This window comes from Euleptes europaea, chromosome 6 (genome assembly GCF_029931775.1).
Source record: "Euleptes europaea isolate rEulEur1 chromosome 6, rEulEur1.hap1, whole genome shotgun sequence".
NCBI lineage: Eukaryota > Metazoa > Chordata > Lepidosauria > Squamata > Sphaerodactylidae > Euleptes > Euleptes europaea.
In genome coordinates, this window is record NC_079317.1 from 6,671,281 (window position 1) to 6,698,738 (window position 27,458).

The 27,458-nt window shown below is 47.3% G+C and overlaps 1 protein-coding gene across 2 annotated transcripts in view; it reads left to right on the top strand.

Annotated features, from left to right (window-relative positions):
• Positions 1-27,458, top strand: part of SAMD4A (sterile alpha motif domain containing 4A) — a 118,471-nt gene that overhangs the window by 72,993 nt on the left and 18,020 nt on the right. Inside the window, exons 3-5 of one of the 2 annotated variants that reach the window (XM_056850912.1) lie at positions 12,611-12,874; positions 21,218-21,327; positions 22,401-22,487. In XM_056850912.1, coding sequence (XP_056706890.1) covers positions 12,611-12,874; positions 21,218-21,327; positions 22,401-22,487 — 461 coding nt within the window. The remainder of the gene's footprint in view (positions 1-12,610; positions 12,875-21,217; positions 21,328-22,400; positions 22,488-27,458) is intronic. The other variant, XM_056850913.1, reaches the window with a different exon arrangement.

Genomic DNA, 27,458 nt, shown 5'->3' on the forward strand with positions numbered 1-27,458 from the left:
ATCTACAGCTGCCCTCACTTGCCTTCACTTGCCTTCAGTGGCATCATCAGTAGCCTTGTGATGCCATCTCATTCGTGATGTGATCCCTGCTGGAGAACCAAGGGGGAAAAGGCCTGTGTCAAAGCAGTAGCATTATTTGGGGGGCAGGGGACAGACAATAACACCAAGGAAGATCAGATATGTTTTCAACACAACATTTCAACTGTACCAAAATTGCCATTTTGAGCCCCAAAAATTCACACTGGAGAATCTTCTGTGCAATCCTACTGAAATCTAGTAAAGTGGGGTGGTGTACAGCTATGGTTTTATTTGAGCGGTTAAATAAGGTTTTTTTTGGGGGGCAGACAACACCAAGGAAGATCAGATATGTTTTCCACACAACATTTCAACTGTACCAAAATTGCCATTTTGAGCCCCAAAAATTCACACTGGAGAATCTTCTGTGCAATCCTACTGAAATCTAGTAAAGTGGGGTGGTGTACAGCCATGGTTTATTTGAGCGGTTAAATAAGGTTTGGAATATTATGGGTTTGGCAAGGTTAACATATTCATCTATGACAAGGGAAAGTCAAAAAAGCTGTTACTGTGTGCAATTCTGAAATTGTGTGCTGATTGTTGGCATGGGCATTGTTCGAATAATATCGCTACTTAGCATTTCTATAGAATGAGTCAGTAATACTCTCCCCATGTTACAGTTGGGGATCTAAGAGTGGGAATGCCTTGCCTAAAGCTGCCTAGGAAATCTCCAGATGTTCCACGTACCCAGGCGTGGTGTGGTGGTTTGAGTGTCAGGCTAGGATCTGGGAGACCCAGGTTCAAATCCCTGTTCCACAGAAAAGGATTTGGCGGGGGACCTTGGCCAGTCACTCTGCCTCTCTCAGCCTAATCTACCTCGCAGGGCTGTTGAGGAGAACAATGTTTTTTTTTTAATATATTTTTATTGCATTGGAGGTCATTTTACATCTCCATACCTTTACAATTACAATTTACACTTTCCTTCTTCCAATACAAATTTCCCCCTTTCCCCCCCCTTTCCCTCCCCCCACGGACCAATCCATAATATCATATTTTCATATTTTCAGCCATGGGCATAGCCTTTTTAGTTTTACTAAAGTCTCTTTGTTGGCTTCTCCTCTTTTCACCCAATTAATGTATGGGTTCCACTTAGTCTTCAGTTCCATTTCTTCTGTTTCTCCCATCGTCTGTTGTTTTAAGTATCCCAATACAACTGTTTGCACATATTCGAACACATAATTATTCCACCTGTCCATAGTCCACTTTGTTTTATCTTTCCATCCAAAAGCTATAACTGCGTGAGCTGCTAATATCATCGCTTTAAACATCTCTTGTTCACTCTTTTCTACCTTCTCACACCCCATTATTCCCATGAAAATCAGGTCTACAGTTACTTGAAGTCTAATCTTAAACAATTCTCTAATTTTACTAAGTATTTTGTTCCAAAATTCTATTACCCTTGGGCACTCCCACCACAAATGTGAGAACCACTCGAGGAGAACAATGTAAGCTGCTATGGGTTCTGGTCCCCATTGGGTATAAATGAAGGAAATTGATCAATTAATTAATTAATTAAACGTTGGTCCAAAGAAAATTCCAGGGGGAAAAAGCCTGGCGATATCTTTCATGAAGACCAACAGAAATGGCATGAAAGGGTATGCCAGCTTTCAAGTTCTCCAGAACTCTTCTTCAGGCTAGAGAAAGTGGGGCAGGAGAGAAAAACAGATATTTTGACCCATGGTCTTCAGGACCATTGTCAAATGTGAATGAGTACGAGGTCGAAATGGTATCAGGTTCCACGCTGGACCTTCTGAGGAGAAAGGGAGGAGGCAACAGCAATTAGCAGTTGCACACAGAAAACCAAGCCATTGACGAAATGCATCTCTAAGTCCCACAAAAGGCTGAGAAATTAAGTTAAAATATGGTAGGCAGTATATTGTGCGTGTGTGTAATGTATCCTTTGCTTTTCTCCCCAGTGGGGACCTAAAACAGTTCACAATATTGTTTCCCCCTCCTCTCATTTGTTCCTCACAATGACAACCCTATGAGGTAGGTTAGGCTGACTGGCCCTAAGATCGCCCACCAAGCTTCCATGGCGGAGGAGGGGGCTCGTACCTGGGTCTCCTAATCCTCATCATAGATATATTTTAGAGAATCCTGTGAATGGCAGCCAAATAGCCAGCCTTTTTGGGGAGGGGGGGTAGGCGGGGAGAAATAAATTGCAGAGGTGGAATTCGAACCAGGGACATCATAGGTTCCTGCTCACTTTTAAGCAGTCTGCGACAACAGTGGTATATAAAGCAGCAACCGCAATTTAAGAAAGATGTAGACAAGCTGGAACGTGTCCAAAGAAGGGCAACAAAGATGGTGAGGGGTCTGGAGACCCAGTCCTAGGAGGAAAGGTTGAAGGAGCTGGGTATGTTTAGCCTGGAGAGGAGAAGACTGAGAGGGGATATGATAACCATCTTCAAGTACTTGAAGGGCTGTCATAGAGAGGAGGGTGCCCAGTTGTTTTCTGTTGCTCCAGAAGGTCGGACCAGAACCAAGGGGTTGAAATTAAATCAAAAGAGTTTCCGTCTAGTCATTAGGAAGGATTTTCTAACAGAGCGGTTCCTCAGTGGAACAGGCTTCCTCGGGAGGTGGTAAGTGCTCCGCTGGAGGTTTTTAAGCAGAGGCTAGATGGCCATCTGTCAGCAATGCTGATTCTATGACCTTAGGCAGTTCATGAGAGGAAGGGCATCTTGGCCATCTTCTGGGCATGAGTAGGGGTCACGGGGTATGTGGGGGGGAGGTAGTTGTGAGGTTCCTGCATTGTGCAGGTGGTTGGACTAGATGACCCTGGTGGTTCCTTCCAACTCTATGATTCCATGATTCTATGATTCTGACAGGCAGTCTGTCTCTGATGAGAGAGACGACACCTTTGATATTCCCCTTTTCTCTTTAAGGTGTTACCGATCCCAGGGGCAGCCTCCGTTCCAGCCCAGTTTGGGTAGCCATTGAGCTGGTGCAGAGAGCAGAAAGCATATTGTGTTTCCTCGTGTATACAGTTGCTGTTTTTCCGGTGCATCCCCAGGAGAGCAGTTGGCGATCTCTGGGCAGTAACTGAACAGTTGAGGAACTGGCAGCCAAGACTTCAAACCGTTTGCAGGATTTTTTAAAAAACACGTTTCTTTTCCTGTTCTTCTTGCCTAATTCTGTCAGACACTCTTTGCTTCAACCCTGTTCCTTGTGTGTAAACAGCCAACCCCTTGCCAACACTTGGAACGGGCTCAGGGGAAGTTGCTAATTTTTTTTTTGCCGTTAGCACAAAGGGGGTGCATGTCATGGAGGCATATTTCACACGGCAGCTGGAGAGCGGTGGTTTGGAGCGGTGGACTTTAATCTGGAGAACCGGGTTTGAATCCCCACTCCTCCACATGAGCAGCGGAGGCTAATCTGGTGAACCAGGTTGGTTTCCTTACACATGAAGCCAGCTGGGTGACCTTGGGCTGGTCACAGTTCTCTTAGAGCTCTCTCAGCCCCACCTACCTCACAGGGTGTCTGTTGTGGGGAGGGGAAGGGAAGGCGATTGTAAGCCGGTTTTTTCCTTCAGTGGTAGAGAAAGTTGGCATATAAAAACCAACTCTACTTCTTCTTCTTCTTCATAGAATCATAGAGTTGGAAGGGACCACCAGGGTCATCTAGTCCAACCTCCTGCACAACCTCAGTGACCCCTACTCCATGCCCAGAAGATGGCTACAAAAACCCTCCAGGATCCCTGGCCAATCTGGCCTGGAGCAAAATTCCTTCCTGACCCCAAAAGTGGAGATCGGTCTGACCCTGGGCATGTAAGAAAGGGCCACGAAAGCCAAACACTGGCGCAACCCTTCCTGCCCTCCTTCTCATGATCTGCCTAAGTGTCCTAACAAAATGAATTTTTGCTCTTGTGGGCATCGCCCTGGTGATGTAATGAAAGGTGCCGCCATTGGAAATTCAGTGTTCCTTTTTTTGGGGGGGAGGGGGAATTTCCAGTTAAATTATTTCAATTCCCCACTTCATTTTTAAGGGAATACGGCACAACATTGCTACGTCACTTTGTTGTGTGTGTGTGTGGGGGTGGTCATGTAATATGAAACTCTTAGCTAAGCTTGTACCCTGACCTGGATGGCCTGGGTTAGGTCTTGTCAGATCTCAGAAGCTAAGCAGGGTCGGCCCTGATTAGTACTTGGATGGGAGACCAAAAGGAAGCCCAGGGCTGCTGTTCATCTCTTGCCTTGAAAACCTCACCATAAGTCAGCATGTGAGTTGATGGCACTTTCCTGTGGCTCAGGGGTAGAGCATCTGCTTGGCATGCAGAAGGTCCCAGGTTCAATCCCCGGCATCTCCAGTTAAAGGAACCAGGCAAGTAGGTGATGTGAAAGACCCCTGCCTGCGACCCTGCAGAGCCGCTGCTGGTCTGAGTAGACAATACTGACTTCGATGGACCAAGGGTCTGATTCAGTGTAAGGCAGCTTCATGTGTTCCACCACCAGCTAAGCCTGCCATTACCCCAGCCTGAATTCGCTGGGATGCTAGAAGATCCATGAATGGATCTCCAAAAGTGTATGAACACACATGAAGCTGCCTTATACTGAAACAGACCAAGGTCAATATTGTCTGCTCAGACTGGCAGTGGCTCTCCAGGGCCTCAGGTGGAGGTCTTCATTTACTGCCTGGGGAGGGGCCGTGGCTCAGTGGTAGAGCATCTGCTTGGCATGCAGAAGGTCCCAGGTTCAATCCTTGGCATCTCCAGTTAAAGGGACTAGACAAGTAGGTGATGTGAAAGACCTCTGCCTGAGACCCTGGAGAGCTTCTACCAGTCTGAGTAGACAATACTGACGTTGATGGACCAAGGGTCTGATCCAGTATAAGGCAGCTTCATGTGTTCCTATTAACTGGAGATGCCGGGGATTGAACCTGAGACCTTCTCCATGCCAAGCAGATGCTCTACCACTGGGCCAAAGCCCCTTCCCTGTCTTGAACACGTCTTGGGTCCATCAAGGTCAGTATTGTCTACTCAGACCAGCAGCGGCTCTCCAGGGTCTCAGGCCGAGAAAGGTCTTTCACATCACCTACTGCCTGGTGGTTTCAACTGGAGATGCTGGGGATTGAACCTGGGATCTTCTGCATGCCAAGCACAGAAAAGCCTGTTTGACTCTGGTACCAGCTGAGTCATTTGACCACTCAAAAAAATAAAACTTGTTCAATTATCAGTCAAATAATGTTCAAGGTTTTTTGGGTAAAGGATTAACTTTCTTTAAGGGGAAAAATACTTAAGTCATCAACAAGTTTGATACCAGTGCTAATTATTAAAAAAACAAATTCAGTGTTGGTTGTTGTATAACAACGGAAGTTGTATTGAATGATCAAAACAATGTTAAGTCATGTTTCCATAAATGTGACGCGTCGCTTCCCTTTGGCTTTTATTCTCACCGAGGTCAGCCAAGGCCACAGTTTTTCAGAAATTGAAACTGAATCAAAATGTTTTAATATTTCACCACGCTGGCCAGCTGGCCAGCGGGACAAACTTAATTTAGCTAGAGATTTGGTTTTTGCCGTTTGCTCACCCACCATGGTAAACGCCAGTCCTCCACCCTCGAGAAAGTGAGGAGCAGGGGGGAGAAAAGCTCTCCATGGCAACACTCGAGGAATGTCCCCATGTCTATGTAGTCTTTTCTGTAGAGATTCGGGGAAATTCCTAAAGCAGGTGCCCTTGGGTGCTATAGCACCCGCTGACACCTTTCCTGGCACCCACCAAGTGCTTTTAGAAAGTGGATGGAGCCATGTGGGGCTTTTGCCCATCAAGTCTTCTTAGGATTGCCAATCTCCAGGCAACTGATCTCCAGCCAATAGAGATCTGTTCGCCTGGAGAAAATGGCCACTTTGGCAATTGGACGCTATGGCATTGAAGTCCCTCCCCAAACCCAACCCTCCTCAGGCTACGCCCCAAAAACCTCCCGCTGGTGGCGAAGAGGGACCTGGCAACCCTAGCCAGGCACCACCCTCAAAATCTCCCGGCATTTGCCAAGACGGTGCTGGACGCCCTACCAGAGATGCCACAGGTTGAATGGGGAACCTTTTGTAGAGAGTCATGTAAGGGACAAAACAGATGAGACCCTCTGAGATCTCCTCAGCATCTTTTCCAGCCTGAGTTACCGTCAACTGTCCTTTACACATGAGCAGTTTGTCAAATCTTAAAAGGGGCTTTGGGGCTGTTATAGCCTTTTAAACAAAATACAGCTCCCCCCCAGAAAAAGGCTGATACCCCTCCCTAACACCAGAGATTGAAGGGTTAACACACACACACACACACACACACACACACACACACACACACACCCCGTTTCACAGCCCTGTTCCAAACAGGGCTTCCGGAGGGCTATCATTTGCGGTTAAAAGACCGATAATAGCCCCGTGATGACCATCACATTTGGTTCAGTGTTTGAGCTGCCCCACAGATGGGTGGTTGTGTGCACCATTCCTCAGAGGTAAGGAATTCCAAAAGTCTGACAAGGCCCAAATAGAAAAGAGCAAGAGTCCAGTAGCCCCTTCAAGACTAACAAAATTTCTGGCAGGGTATGAGCTTTCCCTCACAGGGAGCCAGAGTGGTGTAGTAGTTAAGAGCAGTGGTTTGGAGTGGTGGACTCTGATCTGGAGAACCGAGTTTGATTCCCCACTCCTCCGCATGAGCTGCGGAGGCTAATCTGGTGAACCGGGTTGGTTTCCCCACTCCTCCACACGAAGCCAGCTGGGTGACCTTGGGCTAGTCACAGCTGTCTTAGAGCTCTCTCAGCCTCACCTACCTCACAGGGTGTCTGTTGTGGGGAGGGGAAGGGAAGGTGATTGTAAGCCGGTTTGAGTCTCCCTTAAGTGGTAGAGAAGGTTGGCATATAAAAACCAACTCCTACTCCTCCTCCTCCTCCTCCTCCTCCTCTTCTTCTTCTTCTTCCTCCATGAGTCACATCTCACCTCTTCAGATTCAGATAGAAAGCCCAAATAGCCTTTGAGACGTTTCAAGATTCTTCCCCCCTCTGGGCAGAAGTTCTGCATGTCTGGTTGAAAGCGGCCTGTTTCCCATCATACTCCTGACATAATAAACCTAATTCTTCTTTTAGCGGTATTGCTGTAAGTGACCCGCGTGCTACCCATTGAGAATGTATCCATCAATACCAAGCGGACAAATTAGTTTGTTCTACATAAAATCCATTTATATATTTCTATTGGATTTCATTGTTTTTAATTACAGGAGTGGATTATTTTCCCTCCCAAGATAGTTTTGTAATGGGTAAGCGGTCATAAGTTCGATCCCGACGGAAGTCGGTTTCAGGTAGCCGGCTCAAGTTTGACTCAGCCTTCCATCCTTCTGAGGTGGGTAAAATGAGGACCCAGCTTGCTGGGGGTAAAGCATAGACGACTGGGGAAGGCACTGGCAAACCACCCCATAAAAATAGTCTGCCTAGGAAACGTTGGGATGTGACGTCACCCCATGGGTCAGGAATGACCCGGTGCGTGCACCGGGGACCTTTACCTTTTTATGTGGTCATGGATATCCCAGGCTAGCCCGATCTCATCAGATCTCAGAAGCTAAGCAGGGTCAGCCCTGGTTAGTATTTGGATGGGAGACCACCAAGGAATACCAGAGTTGTGACGCAGAGGCACACAATGGCAAACCATCTCTGAACATGTCTTGAAACCCCTACGGCTTCACCATAAATCAGCTGTGACTTGACAGCAAAATTTAATAGTGGTAGGTTATTGTCCACCATGACTATGCAGGCTTTGAGGCGAACCCCCACCCCCACCCCCAAACATTAAGGCCTTGTGGCAGATTCTTACATATGTGTGTGTTAAGTGCCGTCAAGTCGCTTCCGACTCTTGGCGACCCTATGAATCAATGTCCTCCAAAATGTCCTATCTTTGATAGCCTTGCTCAGATCTTGCAAATTGAGGGCTGTGGCTTCCTTGATTGAGTCAATCCATCTCTTGTTGGATTTTCCTCTTTTCCTGCTGCCCTCAACTTTTCCTAGCATAATTGTCTTTTCCGGTGACTCTTGTCTTCTCGTAATGTGACCAAAATACGACAGCCTCAGTTTAGTCATTTGAGCTTCTAGGGTCAGTTCAGGCTTGATTTGATCTATAACCCACGGATTTGACCCACAGCACTGAGGTCTAGAAACTTGTCCTGGTCACAAATACTCAGGAACCCACATTCAGTACCAGACAGTGGATTCTTCACAGGTGAAATGGCAGAATGGTCTCTGCAGTTAACTGAAGCGAGAGACGATAGCAGGCCCTTGAAGTAGAAAGAAGAGTCTTATGTGAATGAAGTGTCCATACACCACTGCTGTTTTTCCACCGGAACATAGAAAGATTTTTGCAGTCGCCTCCATCTTCTCTGCTTGAACTCTGGGGCTTTAAAAATACCATTTTTAAAATTGGCTTGCCAGGCTGTCTCGGCACTCAGCATTTCCTCCCTGATTATTTGGTTCAAAGGCAATGTTGTCCTTTGGGTTTATTTGCTTTCCCTTTTTAGAGTACTTTTGCCGCGGAACAATAATTTCAGCTGAGTAATTCTTTCTTCTCCCTCCCCCTCCTAGTTTTGGTGTGTGTAATTTGTAGAGGCAGGAATTCGCTTCATTGATCCTATACAAATAATACAGCAACCAGAAAAGTTATGGGAAAAGGCCCATGGGGGAAAAGGTGTAGGAGAAGTGATGGGGGGGGGCATGGCTCAGTGGTAGAGCATCTGATTGGCATTAAAAGACCCCAAGTTCAATCCCTGGCATCTCAAGTAAAAGGGATCAGGCAGTAGGTGATGGGAAAGACTTTTGTCTGAGATCCTGGAGAGTTGCTGCCAGTTGGGGAAGACAAGACTGACATTGATGGATCAGGGGTCTGATTCGGTATAAGGCAGCTTCATCTGTTCATGTGTCAATTTGGTTTCAAGGAACTTCACCAGGAAGCATAAGAACATAAGAAAAGCCCTGCTGGATCAGGCCAAGGCCCATCGAGTCCAGCAGTCTGTTCACACAGTGGTCAACCAGGTTCCTCTAGGAAGCCCACAAACAAGACGACTGCAGCAGCATTATCCTGTTTGCATCCCACAGTACCTAATATAACAGGCATGCTCCTCTGATCCTGGAGATAATAGGTGTGCGTCATGACTAGTATTCATTTTGACCAGTAGCCATGGATAGTCCTCTCCTCCATGAACATGTCCACTCGCCTCTTCAAGAAACATAAGAAAGGCCATGATGCATCAGACCAAAGCCCATCAAGTCTAGCAGTCTGTTCACACAGTGGCCAACCAGGAGCCTTTAGGAAGCCCACAAGCATGACGACTGCAGCAGCATTGTCCTGCCTGGGTTCCACAGCACCTAACATAACAGGCATGCTCCTCTGATCCTGGAGAGAGTAGGTATGCATCATGACTAGTATTGAGTTTGACTTGTAGCCATGGATAGCTCCATGAACATGTCCACTCCCCTCTTAAAGCCTTCCAAGTTGGATGGGCAAATTTGTAAGAAACTATTAAAAGCCCTGCTGGACCAGACCCAGGCCCATCAAGTCCAGCAGTCTGTTCACTCAGTGGCCAATCAGGTGCCCCTAGGAAGCCCACAAACATGATGCCTGCTGCAGCATTTATCCTGCCTGTGTTCCGAAGCACATGATGTATTCGGCATGCTCATCTGATCCTGGAGAGAATAGGTGTGCATCATGACTAGTAGCCATTTTGACTAGTAGCCATGGGTAGCCCTCTCCTCCACTCCCCTCTTAAAGCCTTCCAAGTGTAATTAAACCTGTTATGGGGAGGGAGCAAAAAAGGTGGTACCAGATTCGAATAGGGATGCCAACCTCCAGGTGGGACCAGGAAGAGCGCTGAGAACCCTTCCTAGATGCTGGATGTAAGTTTTAACTTGAGTTTCTTCAGCAGTAATATCTGTGTTACAGCGGAGGCCCAGAGATACCTTGTTTTTTGACTAGAGCAACCAGAAGTTCAGCTCCCCCAAGTGCGTCACTGACAGCTGGTCTCGACTGCTCGAGGCAGTTTATGTCATCAAATATCGATACAGCATCAGTAGAACAACTTGTGTAATTACGTACCACCCCTCTGCAGATGTCTGTCTCTGTCTAGTTGTCGAAGAAAAAAAGGAGGGGAATAAAACCCAACCTAAAAACAAAAGCTGGGTACCCAAGGTTGGGTGAAAAGAAAATATATATGTCTATGTATAAATACTGAAAGTATAATTTATTAGAAGCGCTATGTAAAATTTAAAATTATTTAAAAGCATTAAAATAGCACAATGGCATATCCTGAGGTTGATGACTGTAACCACATACCAAAAGCGTTTCGGCCTATGGGGCCTTCATCAGTGGTTAATTAAAACCCTTTCTTAAGCCTGCACACATTTACAGAAATACCTTAATGAATACAAATACAAACAGTTCAAACCCAACCAGGCTTGTGTATATGTTTTAAATTCTATTCCCAATTACTTAAACATCCGGTATAATAGGTTCTTGTTGTAATACTGGTTAACACATGAAGCTGCCTTATACTGAATCAGACCCTTGGTCCATCAAAGTCAGTATTGCCTACTCAGGCCAGCAGCGGCTCTCCAGGGTCTCAGTCAGAGGGTCTTTCACATCACCTACTTGCCCAGTGCCTTTAACTGGAGATGCCGGGGATTGAACCTGGGACCTTCGGCATGCCAAGCAGATGCTCTACAGACTGAGCCACACAGCCCCGCCCCTATTATTACATAGTATTACATAGTATACTATGTGTGCAGGTATCAACCTAGTAAAGCAGGTAGTGGTTACAGTTATCAACCTCAGGAAATGCCATTGTGCTATTTTAATGCTTTTAAATAATTTTAACTTTTACATAGCGCTTCTAATAAATTACACTTTCAGTATTTATACATAGACCTATATATATTTTTTCTTTTCACCCAACCTTGGGTACCCAGCTTCTGTCTAGTTGTCTCCTGAACCTCGGGAAATTCCTGGGGATTTGCGGGCGGAGCCTGGGGAGGATGGGATTTGGAGACGGAGCTCAGCAGGTATACAGTTCCATAGAGCCCACCTTTCGATGCTATCATTTCCTCCAGGGGGACCCAGCTCTGTCATCTGGAGATCAGGGGCAATTCTGGGAAAACTCCAGTCCCCGCCTGGGGGTTGGCAACCCTAGGAACGAGCTATTCCCATGGCTGTTTTAGGGTCTTACTCTCGAGACGAGCACGAAACACGCCACCTTTAAACAGCCAGGCCCATTAGGGTTGCCAGGTCCTTCTTCACCACCGGCGGGAGGTTTTGGGGGCGGAGCCTGAGGAGGGCGGGGTTTGGGGAGGGGAGGGACTTCAATGCCATAGAGTCCTATTGCCAAAGTGGCCATTTTCTCCAGGGGAAGTGATTTATATCGGCTGGAGATCAATAGTAATAGCAGGAGAACTCCAGCTAGTACCTGGAGGTTAGTACAGGAGCGAATACTAGTGAAAAACAGCAAAATATATTACAGCTGAACACAATAATTTACAATGGTGGTCTCAATGACCTTCAACATACAGAATGCAACATGTGTCAGACGTAAAAAATTATGTAATAAGACAAGGTGAGTACACTTCAATTATCAGTCTTTGGGCAGGTATGCATGGACGAGAGGATGTCAATGGACGAGAGTTCATCAAGAGGATATGATCGTTTCGAAGTCAAAAAGTTCAAATCTTCATCAGTCCTTTCTGCATATTATTATAAATATATCTAAAATTGCTATTTCCTGCTACATCATTTAAAATTAATAAATATATATTATAATCTTATACTTACATCACAAAGTCTCATTATTTCATATGTCATCATCCATATCATAAAATCCCCATAGGGTAAACATTCAAATATTGCAATATCCAATATATCCCAAGGAGGGTAAGATCCAGAGTTCCTTCCACCCAGGGTAAGGGTAAGAAATGCTTTGTTACATTTCCAGTCTTTCCATCCCAAACATTTACGAACATTTAAAAACATTTTAAATGATGTAGCAGGAAATAGCAATTTTGGATATATTTATTATAATATGCAGGGAGGACTGATGAAGACTTGAACTTTTTGACTTCGAAACGATCGTATCGTCTTGATGAACTCTCGTCCATTGACATCCTCTCGTCCATGCATACCTGCCTCTGTGAAAAAAAGAAAGACTGATAATTGAAGTGTACTCACCTTATCTTATTACATAATTTTTTATTACGTCTGACACATGTTGCATTCTGTATATTGAAGGTCATTGAGACCACCATTGTAAATTATTGTGTTCAGCTGTAATATATTTTGCTATTTTTCACTAGTATTCGCTCCTGTACTGACTTCCTTATCCTCCAGATACTTGTACAGAGGTGTCGTATTTTCTCCTCCAGTACCTGGAGGTTGGCAACTCTAGAGTCAGTCCACCTTGTCGTTTCTCTCTCAGTGGGGTTCAGAGAGCCGTCGAAGCTTCGATCTGCTAAGAAACGGGAGGGGGAGGAACAAAATACCTGGTCTTAATTTTTTTTTTTTACTTTTGCTGTTGTTGTTTCAGTTCTCTCGAGCCAGACTCACCACAGCCCCCTGAAGCGGTCTGTATCCCTTACCCCGCCCATGAGCGTGCCCAGTCAGCCTCTAGGGCACGGATGGATGTCTCATGAGGACTTGCGTGCCAGAGGAGCCCAGGGCCTCCCTTCCGATCACGCGCCCCTCTCTCCTCAAAGCAGTGTAGCCTCTTCGGGAAGTGGTGGGAGCGAACATTTAGAAGATCAGACTTCTGCTCGTAACACATTCCAGGAAGAAGGGAGTGGTATGAAAGGTGAGTGGAATCCCCCACCCCACAAAAAAACCCTAGATTTCCCTTTCTGCTTGTTTAACTGCGTATGCTCACACTTATCATCACTTCCCTGGCGGGGGGGTGGGAATCCATGGAGCAGAGAACCAACGGGTTGAAATTAAATCAAAAGAGTTTCCGTCTAGACATTAGGAGGAACTTTCTAACAGTTAGAGCAGTTCCTCGGTAGAACAGGCTTCCTCGGGAGGTGGTGAGCTCTCCTTCCCTGGAGGTTTTCAGGCAGAGGCTAGATGGCCATCCATCAGCAATACACATGAAGCTGCCTTATACTGAATCAGACCCTTGGCCCATCAAAGTCAGTATTGTCTACTCAGACAGGCAGCGGCTCTCCAGGGTCTCAGGCAGAGGGTCTTTCACATCACCTACTTGCCTAGTCCCTTTCACTGGAGATGCCGGGGATTGAACCTGGGACCTTCTGCATGCCAAGCAGATGCTCTACCACTGAGCCATGGCCCCTCCCTAATGCTGATTCTATGACCTTAGGCAGATGATGAGAGGGAGAGCATCTTGGCCATCTTCTGGGCATGGAGTAGGGGTCACTGGAGGTTTGGTGGGGGAGGTAGTTGTGAATTTCCTGCATTGTCTCCCAAGGAAGCTTGTTCCACTGAGGAACCGCTCTAACTGTTAGAAAGCTTTTCCTAATGTTTAGATGGAAACTTTATTAATTTAATTTCAACCCGTTGGTTCTGGTCCGACCTTCTGGGGCAATAGAAAACAATTCGGCACCATACGAGAGCCCTTCAAATACTTGAAGATGGTTATCACATCTCCTCTCAGTCTTCTCCTCTCCAGGCTAAACATCCCCAGCTCCTTCAACCTTTTCTCATAGGACTTGGTCTCCAGACCCCTCACCATCTTCGTTGCCCTCTTCTGGACACATTCCAGCTTGTCTACATCCTTCTTAAATTATGCTGCCTAAAACTGAACACAATATTCTAGGTGAGGTCCAGGGTTGCTATGCAGAGGAAGGCTATGGTAAAACACCTCTGAACATCTGCCCATCTTCATGCACGGTGGGGTGTTTTTGTAGATTTTTGTTAAGTTCGGGAATGTGAGCATGCTTCAGAATTCTTTGAGGAGGGGTGTGAGAAATGAACATTCAGTGTGCAGTACCCCCGCAGCGCATGCATCTGTGGACCGCTGCCAATTGGCACGTTATAATCAGGAGGGTCGATGCCACGGAAGAACAGTCGGCAGGTGGGAAAATTCCTCTGTCTCCCTCAGCGGTGAAGCTCAATGGGTGTGACCTCAGGCCAGTCTTTCTCTTCCACACCTACCTCAAAGGGCTGTTGTGATAAAATGCAGGGGGAGATGAGACCCTCGTACTCCTCGGTGAGTTCTTTGGAGGGAAATGTGGTGAATTTGATGGTTCCCACGGCTGTGGTTATAGAACATGAAAAGCTTTTTGGGAACACGGCCCGGCTGTGAATTCTTCCTCTTATTTATTGATGTATTTATTACACTGTTCTCCCAGGAGCGCAGAGCAGCTTTGGTGGTTCTTCTCTCGCGCATATCCCCTCCCGTTTATCCTCACAACAACAGTGACCTAAGATCACCCTGTACGCCTCGTGGCTGAGCGGCAATTTGACTCTGAGTTTCCTCAGTCCAAGTCTAATGGTCCAGTCACTGATATCACCCTGAATCACTGTCAGTTGGAGAATAACTTTCCCTGTGAGAGCCAGCGTGGTGTAGTGGTTAAGCGCGGTGGTTTGGAGCAGTGGAGTCTGATCTGGAGAACTGGGTTTTATTCCCCACTCCTCCACATGAGCGGCGAACTCTAATCTGGTGAACTGGATTTGTTTCCCCACTCCTGCACAGGAAGCCAGCTTGGTGACCTTGAGCTAGTCACCGCTCTCTTAGAGCTCTCTCAGCCCCACCTACCTCACAGTTTGTCTGTTGTGGGGAGGGGAAGGGAAGATGATTGTAAGCGGTTTGAGTCTTCCTTAAGTGGGAGAGAAAGTCAACATATAAAAACCAACTCCTTCTTCTTCTTCTCCTCCTCCTGCCGGCTGGGGAGGAAGAAGAAGAAGGCTGGAGTGTTCTGAATTGAAGAACCTGGCCTAGATGCCCAGCCTAGCCCGATCTCGTCAGATCTCGGAAGCTAAGCAGGGTTGGCCCTGCTTAGTACTTGGATGGGAGACCACCAAGGAAGTCCAGGGTTGCTTCGTAGAGGCGGGCGACGGCAAATCTCCTCTGAACGTCTCCTGCCTTGGAAACCCGATGGGGTGACTTGACGGCCCTTTCCACCACCATGTGGGCAGAGAAGGTCTCTGCCAGTCCTCACACCCTGCTCATGGATCCAAAGGCACAGCTGTCCCTTGCCAGAACAACTCCTGCTGTCCTTGGGAGCTGTCCCATGTGCTGAAATGCACCAGTCTGAGCTAATGGGCAACACTCCTTTGCTTTCTGCTGCCGGTTGCCAGTTGTCCTTTGGTGCACCACAGTTCCCCTATAGACTTCTGCAGGCTCTCTGCCTGATGGGAAGAAGACACTGGCCTCATCTACACAATCCACAATTTGCAAGGAGCAAAGCTAGGTTATTCCTGTGCGCATGGGTTTCCCATGCTCCCTTGCTCAGTGCAAAATGTGGTACATGTCCTAGGGAAAGACAGTAGGTTCCCCCTGCAGCCCCCTCCCAATCTCCATGAAATGTTGCTCCTGGGGGAATAGGTGACATTGAGAACATCAGAAGAGCCCTGCTGGATCAGACCAGCGGTCCATCCAGTGCAGCATCCTGTCTCACACAGTGGTCAGTCAGTTCCTCTGGAGGTCCAACAACAGGGCATAGAGACTGATGTTCATTAGAACATCAGAAGAGCCCTGCTGGATCAGACGAGTGGTCCATCTAGTCCAGCATCTAGTCCAGCATCCCGTCTCACACAGTGGCCAACCAGCTTCTCTGGAGGTCCAACAACAGGGCATAGAGACTGATGTTCATTAGAACATCAGAACAGCCCTGCTGGATCTGATCAGTAGCCCATCCAGTCCAGCATCCTGTCTCACACAGTGGTCCACCAGTTTCCCTAAAGGTCCAGCAACAGGGTATAGAGGCTGATACCTTCCCCGGAGGTTGCCTCCTAGCTCTAGGATTCAGAGGTTTACTGCCTCTGGCTGGAGGTTCCCTTCAGTCACCATGGCTAGTAGACCTCTCCTCCATGTCTCTGTCTAACATCCTGAGGGATGACATGAAGGGGCGTCTGCACTGGAACGGAGAAATCGGTGCAAATCGTCAATGTAGTCTTGAACCAGCTCCACCTTTACAGAAAACGGTTTGCTTCCTTTGCAAAAAGTGCCGCTCTTTGACAAAAAGGCATAAATGCGTAACGTGTTCTCCGGTTACCAATGCTCTTATAAGTGGGATGCCACGGTTTGGACCGGCTGCGGTTTCTGAACATTCTTCAAAGGTAGTTGCACATAGAGCACACTGCAGTAATCCAGCCTTGGGCTAACTGTAGCAGCGATCTCAGTAGCCTAGGGTTTTTTTTGTTTGTTTGTTTGTTTTGCTGTCAAGTGGCAGCCAACTTATTGCAACCCCATAGGGTTTTCAAGACAAAAGACTTCAGAGGTGGTTTGCCATTGCCTGCCTCTGCATAGCAACCCTGGACTGTGTAGTGACCCTGGTCCCTGCATAGTTAAATTGTGGAACTCCCTGCCCCAGGATGTGGTGATGGCTGCCAACTTGGAAGGCATGAAGAGGGGAGTGGACATGTTCATGGAGGAGAGGGCTATCCATGGCTACTAGTCAAAATGGTTACTAGTCATGATGCATACCTGTTCTCTCCAGGATCAGAGGAACATGCCTATTCTATTAGGTGCTGTGGAAAACAGGCAGGACGATGCTGCTGCAGTCACCTTCTTTGTGGGCTTCCTAGAGGCACCTGGCTGGCCACTGTGTGAACAGATTGCTGGACTTGATGGGACTTGGTCTGATCCAGCAGAGCTCTTCTTATGGAGGAGAGGGCTATCCATGGCTACTAGTCAAAATGGATACTAGTCGTGATGCATACCTATTCTCTCCCGGATCAGAGGAGCATGCCCATTATATCAGGTGCTGTGGAACACAGGCAGGATGGTGCTGCTGAAGTTGTCTTGCTTGTGGGCTTCCTAGAGGCACCTGGTTGGCCACTGCTGGACTTGATGGGCCTTGATCTGATCCAGCATGGCTTTTCTTATGTTCCTATGACTTCCTTGCTGGTCTCCCATTCAAATACTAACCAGGTCCAACCCTGCTTAGCTGCCGAGAGTTGACAAGATTGGGCTAGCTTGGGCCATCCAGGTCAGGACATAATAGTTGAGTTCCATCAAATTGTATCCAACGTATGGTGACCCTGTTGAGTTTTCAGGTAAAGAGACTTTCAGAGGTGTTTTGCCATCACCTGCCTCTGTGTAGCAGCCCCGGACTTCATTGGTGTTCTCCCTTCCAGGTGCTAACCAGGGCTGACCCTGCTTAGCTTCTGAGATCTGAGGAGATCAGGCTAAGTTAACTAGTACTAGTTCTGCCCCAGTTCTTGCTAACCAAGTGGATCCACCTGAAACATACATGTCTCTCCACATATGGACCGTAGGGGTCATAAGCACTGAGATAATATCCCTTACTCTCCAAAATATGCTTTGTCTGACTATGTAAACTTTCCCCAAATCTCTGATTATCAGCCAAAGACCATCTCCATGTGCCCCCACTTTCAGACGTGAGGTGGGTCGGGATTCCTGTAGGGATTCCTTCCTCATGAAAAGCTCTGCTCACCTGTCTGTCTGCCCATAACCGTTTACTTCCGGGCGCCAGGTGAATTTTTGTTGTTGTTATTTAGCCTAGCCCTTTGTTTAAGTTTGTTGCATTGTTTGGCTCTCGTCGTGAGATATGTTACTTTCCCCAACCCGCAGAGTAACAATATCTTAGTCTGTTTTATTTGTTTTAGCTGCTGAGAGCCAGTGTGGCATAGTGGTTAAGAGCAGTAGACTCTGATCTGGAGAACCAGGTTCGATTCCCCACTCCTCCACATGAGCGGCAGACTCTAATCTGGAGAACAGGGTTCGATCCCCCACTCCTCCACATGAGCGGCGGACTCTAATCTGGGGAACCGGGTTCGATTCTCCACTCCTCCACATGAGCGGCGGACTCTGATCTGGAGAATCGGGCTAAATTCCCCACTCCTCTACATGAGCGGCGAACTCTAATTTGGTGAACCGGGTTGGTTTCCCCACTTTTACACATGAGCGGCGGACTCTAATCTGGTGAACCGGGTTGGTTTCCCCACTCCTACCCATGAAGCCTGCTGGGTGACCTTGGGCTAGTCACAGCTCTGTTACAGCTCTCTCAGCCTCACCTATCTCACAGGGTGTCTGTTATGGGGAAAGGAAGGGAAGGCAGTTGTAAGCCAGTTTGAGACTCCTTCAAGGTAGAGAAAAGCAGGGTTTTATGATTCTTTGAATGACAGTTTATGACAGGTTTTTTTAATGACAATTTTAAATGCTGCCCTTTGCCCCAGGAGCCTATGGCCAAGGGGTACCATGTAAATTATTTCAATAAATAAGACATTAGCTTATTCCTAAAGATAGTTTCAGAACGTAGCCATGCTGGTCTGCAGTGGAACAACTAGATTTAGGTCCAGTAGCACCTTAGAGACAAACAAGATTTTCAGGGTATGTGATTCTGAAAGTCAAAACTCCCTTTCTTTGGATACAAGTTGGAGATACAGGGATCTTCATTCCAACTTGTATCTGACGAAGGGAGCGTTGACTCTTGAAAGCTCAGACCCCCCCCAAAAAATATTGTTGGTCTCTAAGGTCTTACTAGACTCAGATTTAGGTTTCCTAACAAACAGTAGGGTTGAAATGGCACACCCCATCCTGCCTCTCCCTCTTGCAGAATATCCTGTTGTTTTGGAAGAAGTCTCCCTGAGCCAGAAGAAGACGCAGCCATTAGGTGGGCTCAGCAGATGGGTGCTGCCCATTATATTGGCCAAGAGGCCATACCACTGAGCCATTGAGGGTCTGCACTCTTGGCTGCTCAGTTGTAGAAGAGGAAGAAGAGTTGGTTTTTATATGCCGACTTTCTCCACCTTTTTTAAAGCGGTTTACAATCCCCTTCCTCCCCCCCACCCACCCACAACAGGCACCTTGTGAGGTGGGTGGGGCGGAGAGAGCTCAGAGAGAACTGTGTCTGGGCCAAGGTCATGTGGAGGAGTGGGGAATCAGACCCAGTTCTCCAGATTAGAGTCCGCCACTCTTTAATCTCACTACACCACGCTGGTCCAGAAGGTTAAATTCACCAGGGTCTTTGTAAAGATGTAGAAGAAGAGCTGGGTTTTGTATGCCGACTTCCTTTACCTTTTTAAAAAGGAGAATCAAACCGGCTTACAATCTCCACCCCTTTCTCTCCCCACAACAGGCACCAAGTGAGGTAGATGGGGCTGAGAGAGTTTGGACAGAACTGTGACGAGCCCAAGATTCGAATCCTGGAGCGCCTTAGAGATTTTCAGGGTATACGTTTTCTACCTGACGAAGGGATCTTTGACTCTCGAAAATTTATACCCCCAAAATCATGTTTGGTTTCTAATGTGCTACGGGACTCGAATCCAGCTCTTCTACTGCAGACCAACATGGCTCCTATAGAGCCACCATTTGGGGGGGGGGTTGGGGGCTGCTTTGGGGGAAGGACCTGCCGCTAGTGCGCATAGGCAGAGTAGAAGAGGGCGCCTTGCCTCCTTTCTCACACGCTCCGAGAGGACCAGCGGGAGAGCAAGGGGAGGTCCCTCTTCGGTGGCGAAGAACCCTCGTTAGCGCATGCAGGTTGCGCAGCTCCGATTCTTCCTCTTCCTGTCACATGACAAGCAACTTCCTGCCAGATGCAGCTCACATTCTCCCTCTTCCTGTCACATGACAAGCAACTTCCTGCCGGATGCAGCTCACATTCTCCCTCTTCCTGTCACATGACAAGCAACTTTCTGCCAGATGCAGCTCACATTCTCCCTCTTCCTGTCACATGACAAGCAACTTCCTGCCAGATGCAGCTCACATTCTTTTCCTGTCACATGACAAGCAACTTCCTGCTAGATGCAGCTCACATTCTCCCTCTTCCTGTCACATGACAAGCAACTTCCTGCCAGATGCAGCTCACATTCTCCCTCTTCCTGTCACATGACAAGCAACTTCCTGCCAGATGCAGCTCACATTCTCCCTCTTCCTGTCACATGACAAGCAACTTCCTGCCGGATGCAGCTCACATTCTCCCTCTTCCTGTCACATGACAAGCAACTTTCTGCCAGATGCAGCTCACATTCTCCCTCTTCCTGTCACATGACAAGCAACTTCCTGCCAGATGCAGCTCACATTCTTTTCCTGTCACATGACAAGCAACTTCCTGCTAGATGCAGCTCACATTCTCCCTCTTCCTGTCACATGACAAGCAACTTCCTGCCAGATGCAGCTCACATTCTCCCTCTTCCTGTCACATGACAAGCAACTTCCTGCCAGATGCAGCTCACATTCTCCCTCTTCCTGTCACATGACAAGCAACTTCCTGCCAGATGCAGCTCACATTCTCCCTCTTCCTGTCACATGACAACCAACTTCCTGCCAGATGCAGCTCACATTCTCCCTCTTCCTGTCACATGACAACCAACTTCCTGCCAGATGCGGCTCACATTCTCCCTCTTCCTGTCACATGACAAGCAACTTCCTGCCAGATGCGGCTCACATTCTTCCTCTTCCTGTCACATGACAACCAACTTCCTGCCAGATGCGGCTCACATTCTCCCTCTTCCTGTCACATGACAACCAACTTCCTGCCAGATGCAGCTCATATTCTCCCTTTTCCTGTCACATGACAACCAACTTCCTGCCAGATGCAGCTCACATTCTCCCTCTTCCTGTCACATGACAACCAACTTCCTGCCAGATGCAGCTCACATTCTCCCTCTTCCTGTCACATGACAACCAACTTCCTGCCAGATGCAGCTCACATTCTTCCTCTTCCTATCACATGACAACCAACTTCCTGCCAGATGCTTTGCAGCTCAATGAATCCCATGCTGCTGCCTGAGGTTAAAGATAGTCTGGGAAGGCTGAAGACCACCGGGCTGGATTAATTTGTTAATGTTAATTAATTCATTAACTCATTAATTAATTAATTAATTAATTAACTCAGCGCAGCAGCCTTGTTGGACGTTCCTCGTTTTCTTTGGCTTCATGTGGAGGAGCGGGGAACCAAACCCGGTTCTCCAGATTAGAGTCCGCCGCTCTTAACCACGACACCACGCCGGTACCATCCAAAACCTAACTATTTAAATTTTGCCTCCTCACTTGTAGATGTTCCCGCCTGGCTGAAGAGTCTCCGCCTCCACAAGTACGCCGCCCTTTTCTCACAGATGACGTACGACGAAATGATGGGCCTGACTGAGTGTCAGCTTGAGGCACAAGTAGGTCTCCCATGAGCTAGTAAAGGGTTCCTACTGGCTCGCCCTGGTTACAGCCATCTTCTGGGCATGGAGAAGGGGTCACCAGGGGCGTGGGGGGCGGAAGGCAGTTGTGAATTTCTTGCATTGTGCAGGGGGTTGGACTAGATGACCCCGAGGGTCCCTTCCAACTCTACGATTCTGTGATTCTAAGAGGTGACGTGAAAGACCTCCAAGTTCAGCCGTTGCCAGCCTGAGCAGGCGATGCTGGCATTGACGGACCGATGGTCTGATTCCATTTGAGGCAATGTCATGCCTTTCAGGTGTTTAAGATAGGAATAATTCAACGTTTTAAAAGGGATTTGCTGCATATGTAGTTGAGAGCTCTTTTTAAATTAATCAGTTAGACCTGTGGGTTTTCAACCAGTGGGCCAGGACCTTCACGCAAGTTGCATACCCCAGCTGCTGGGTCACAAGTCCCTGTAGAAGAGCTAGATTCGAATCCAGGAGCACCTTAGAGATTTTCAAGATATATGCTTTCTACCTGACAAAAGGATCTTTGACTATTGAAAGTTTATAGCCCCAAAGTCTTGTCGGTCTCTAAGGTGCTACGGGAGTCGAATCCAGCTCTTCTACCGCAGACCAACACGGCTCCTATAGAGCCACCATTTGGGGGGGGTTGTGGGCTGCTTTGGGGGAGGGACCTGCCGCTATTGCACATAGGCAGAGAAGAAAGGGCGCCTTAGCTCCTTTCTCACACGCTGCAAGAGGACCAGCGGGAGAGCAGGGGGAGGTCTCTCTTCGGTGGCGAAGAACCCTCGTTAGCGCATGCAGGTTGAGCAGCTCAGGTTCTTCCTCTTCCTGTCACATGACAAGCAACTTCCTGCCGGATGCTTTGCAGCTCAGTCTGGGAAGGTTGAAGACCACAGGGCTGGGTTAATTTGTTAATCTTTCGATTTGTTCACTCAACGCTGCAGCCCTGTGGGATGTTCCTCGTTTTCTTTGGCCCTGCCTCAACAGCCGACCTGCAGCATCCCCGTGGTTGGGGTTGTGCATGCATGCGCACGCTAACGTTGTCTTTTGTGTTGCCATTGCAGAACGTTACCAAAGGCGCAAGGCACAAAATTGTGATAAGTATCCAAAAGCTAAAAGAGAGGCAGAACCTCCTCAAGTCCTTGGAAAGGGTAAGACGACTCAAGCTCGAAAACATACAAGATGTTTGCTCTTTCAGTTGTGTGTATTGGCAGTCAAGGCACGTTTTTGTCTCCATCTCTGTCTCCTCTGTGCAAACGGTTGACTTCAAATCCATTACTTTGGTTCCGTCTTCCGTGCCTGTGCAGCCATTGGCTGAGGTGCTCTGATGTCACAGCATGTTCTGTTGCCACAGGGAAGAAGAAATTGAGATGGACCAGAAAGGAAGGTAGAAAATGAGGAGTGCAGAAGAGGGAGAACAGGGGAAGAGGAAGTAGTGGGGGGGTCTTAATAAAGAGAAGGCAGTGGTGACCCTTGTCAGGGCAGAAAGGCGGGGTATAAATCTTGTAAGAAAATAAAAAAAATGTCGGAGGCAGCTGATAGAGGTAAGAAGGGTGGTGTAGCTGTTAGAGTGTTGGGCTGGGATATTGGAAACCCAGGTTCGAATCCACACTCTGCCACGGAAGCTCACTGGGTGACATTCGGCCAGTCGTGCAACTCTCAGACTAACCTGCCTCACAGGGTTGTTGCGAAGAAAAAAATGGAGGAGAGAAGAACAGCGGCAGCCATTTTGGGCCCCCATTGGGGAGAAAAGGGGGGTATAACTGAAGTAAATAAATAAATAGGGGTTAGGAATGCTGCACCGTTCTCTGTGAAGGTGTCTGGGCAGTCGAACTTGCAGTAGTTGACCGTGACAATCGGTCATGAGCCAATCACCCAGTTTGTTTGGTCCGCACCAGATGACTCGAATGCTTGCTGGACAGGTTTGCATCAGTGTGTTTTTTTGCTTTTTCAGAAGTGCATGTGTGCAAAAACACCGCCGATCCAAACAGATCAGGAGCCATTAATGTCGCTAGGGACTTACTTAGACGAAAACAGAATGGTGGGAGTTTTCCTAAACACCGCAGTGGTGTATGGCTGCTTTGTGAGATTTGTGGCTGATTGAACTATCTATTTAAAGAATTTCCTGTTGAGCGAAACAGCCAGGAAGAGAGTAGAACCCAGTTGGTCTGGGGGAGAATTGGGGGGGGGTTTCCAGTAAAGAAACCTGAAAAACACCATTTTTCGGGGGGGTTTCCACACAGTAAAAAATGGCGGCCATTCAAAGGGAGCCGAAAAGCAGATTCCCGAATAATGCCGAAATGATTTGGGCTGCTCCGCCATTTTTTAAAAAGGCTCCCTCTCCCCTTCCCCTCTCCCTTCCTTACCTGCTCACCAGCACATAACTCCCCTGCGCTGCCTCTGGGCTCTTAGTGGTGCAGCTCTGCACAAGCTGCCAGCACCTCTTGGCTCCACGTGGAGCTCTGAGAACAGCAGCCTGCGCAGAGCTGCGAGCCAGGTTGTCGCTGCCGCCTCTGGGCTCTGCCTGGGGCTCAGAGGCAGCTCTGCTGCTGCCGCTGCTACAGCCCTGGAGAAGGTAAGTAGGGAGGAAGGGGAAATGGAGAGGGCGGTAAAATTCAGATTCGGGTCTAATGTGTGTGTTAAGTGCCGCCAAGTCGCTTCTGACTCATGGCAACCCTATGAGTCAGTGTCCTCCAAAACATCCTATCCTTAACAGCCTTGCTCAGATCTTGCAAACTGAAGGCCGTGCCTTCCCTTATAGGGTCAATCCATCTCTTGGGTCTTCCTCTTTTCCTGCTGCCTTCAACTTCTCCTAGCATGATTGTCTTTTCCAGTGACTCTTGTCTTCTCATAATGTGACCAAAGTACAATAGCCTCAGTTTAGTCCTTTTAGCTTCTAGGGTCAATTCAGGCTTGATTTGATCTAGAACCCACTGATTTGTTTTTTTGGCGGTCCAGGGTATCCATAACACTCCTCCAACACCACATTTCAAAGGAATCTCCTTTCTTCCTATCAGCTTTCTTCACTGTCCAGCTTTCACACCCACACATAGTAATAGGGAATACAGTGGTATGAATTAAGTTGATCTTGGTTACCAGATTGTAGAGGATCTGCTTGGCATGCAGAAGGTCCCAGGTTCAATCCCCGGCATCTCCAGTTAAAGGGACTAGGCAAGTAGGTGATATGAAAGACCTCTACCTGAGACTCTGGAGAGCTGTTGCCGGTCTGAGTAGACAATACTGACTTTGATGGACCAAGTGTCTGATTCATTATAAGGCAGCTTCATGTGTTCATGTGGCACATCCTTACACTTAAGAATCTTTTCTAGCTCCTTCATGGCTGCCCTTCCCAGTCTCAACCTCCTTCTGATTTCTTGGCTGCAGTCTCCTTTTTGGTTGATGATGGAGCCTGCAAATGACCCTAATTTTTTCAGGAATCCGGATATTCCCTAAAAGGGGGTTTGGGGATATCCAGGTTTACCCAAAAAAAATTAGGTCCATTAGACCCGAATCCAAATTCTACCGAATTGTTTTTTTTGCACACTTCTAGTGAGAATACACACTTGGGAAAAAAAACCCAAAAAATCCGAGTTGTGGATACTGTTCTTTTAGGAAAGAATGGTTGAAACAAACCGCTGAACAGCTGCCAAATGGATCAGCGAACACGCGAACAATCTGTTGAAAATTGGCTCCCCGTTTGCAATTTGGTGAGCCGAACCAGCGGGTGTTTGAACGTCTTTAGCAGTGACACTAGAAAAGGAGGAGCGGAAGAGCAAGTAATTTTCAAGAAAAGGGGAATAGGAAATTACTCAGAGAAGGTGATTGACAGAGGGATTCGCGAGGGCTGCCATTCTCTACCAGAATCGTAAAGCATTTTGTAGGCGAAATACTGCATGGGTGAACATAATTATATTGTTAGTTTCCTGCCCTCCTCGTCTTAAGCCTCTCAAGTTGGCTGCAGGTTGGTTGCTTGAGTCGCTTTTGCACGCGCACGGTGCCAGGCAGCACATAGGGAACCCACTGGAGGTAATAAAGCTGTAATGGACCCCTCTCAGAGTTAATATCAGCTCTCAAAGGCCAAGACATGGCTGGTTTGCTTTGCGGATGTCCTTTCGGGGCAATAGCTGAGTCTCGTTTTGTCTTCACCCCACTTCTCCCCCCCTGTCGCGTTTGAGATACGGTATTGATTTGGCTGCCAGAAATATGCAGAAGGAGCGAGGACGGGGCTGTTTCGTGCCACGCAAAATAGAAAATGACGGCTCCAGAGTTAGCTGTCGGCAACTGGCCTCTATCCAGGCCTTGCCGTGATTGCAAGAATGTCGCGAAGTCAGGTTGGTTGGTTGCGAAGTTGGAGCCAGTTTCAGATAACCCTCGAGGGCACATTCTGTGGCTGTGGAGATGCCAACTAGCGATAAAATTATATATATATTGATTTGCCGAGAAAGACATTGTTTTATCTTTTACCCAGAAATCTAATAGAGTTGACAAAAGGGGGAAGAAAACCTCTTGAGACATGCAGTCTCAGAATGTTCTGTGCCTATTGATTATGAGAGCTTTAGCTGTATTTAATAGTATTTGCTAGCCGTTGGCTCAGCAATGGCTGTTATGGAACGCTCACAAACACTCCTAACCAGCTCAGAAGTTTAAAAAATGAAACTCAATCAGCACACAAGGCCCAGGGGCCAACGGAGCTTTGTGCAGGGAAGGGAACAGGTAGCTTTGCCAAAGTGTGGGTCAGTTGCTAGGTTGTGTGTCGAATGTGAACTGGAAGAGTGCGCACAGATGGGAGTGGTGTGTAAAGAGCATGGATGGGGATATTTAGTCCGCGTCTTGCTGGAAGAGCCACTAGCCAGGTTGGAGCCCTCCGAAATGCCCGGGTTTTATCTGGCTTCTCTCCCACTCTTAATGCCTTTTGGCTCGGGAACAGTTTGACGGTTTTTCAAGAGCTTGACCCTGCCAGCCGACGCTGCGGTCTAGCAGGAGGATATTCCTGTCTTGTTATTGTTTTATTTAGTAGGAATATTTCTGTCCTGTCTCTCCAAAAGTCTTGCCCTGCAGTCTTAACAGGAGATGTTCCTGTCATTGTATTATTTTATTTATTTTATTGTTTGATTTAGTAGGAATATTTATATCCTGCCCCTCCAAAAATCTTGCCCAAGTTTTTGGCTGCTGTTATTATTATTGCTGCTGTTGTTCTTGTTAAACTTTAACCCCACTGGCCACAAATTCCCCTCCTCTGAATGTAAGCATATTTTTAAAAGGTAAAGGTAAAGGTCCCCTGTGCAAGCACCGGGTCATTCTTGACCCATGGGGTGATGTCACATCCCGACATTTTCTAAGCAGACTTTGTTTACGGGGTGGTTTGCCAATGCCTTCCCCAGTCATCTTCCCTTTACCCCCAGCAAGCTGGGTCCTCATTTTACCGACCTTGGAAGGATGGAAGGCTGAGTCAACCTTGAGCCGTCTACCTGAAACCGACTTCCGTTGGGATTGAAATCATATTTTAATAGTGAAATAGTAAAAAGACACTATTAAAATATATATATATATATATATATATATATATATATATATATATATATATATATATATATATATATATATATATATATATATATATAAAGCATATTTTAATAGTGTCTTTTAATCAAAGTGTAGTAATCTGATTATTTATTGTTATTATTATTTTATTACATTTCTACCCCGCCCTCCCTAGCCAGAGGCCAGGCTCAGTAATAATTCCACTCGACCCCAAGGTATACAGATCTCATCTGATATAGTATCACCAGTTCTAGATACCTCCCTTTAAGAAAAATACAGACCCATTGAAATTGGTTGGGTGGGGGACAACAAAGATGCTTGTGGGGGTCTAGGAAACAACTCCTCTGCTATCTGAAGTCCTGTGGTCTTAAGAGGGCAAGACAAGGTCTTAGTGGTCTAAAGTGAAAGGTGGGGAGGTTTCAATCTAATATTAGGAGACCTTTTAAAGTGGTAGAAGAATCTCAGTAATGAAACCAACTACTTGAGAGTGGGGTGGGCTCTCACTGGAGAGGTTGGATAGGGGCTGTGGCTCGGTGGAAGAGCTTCTGCTTTGCATGCAGAAGGTCCCAGGTTCAATCCCT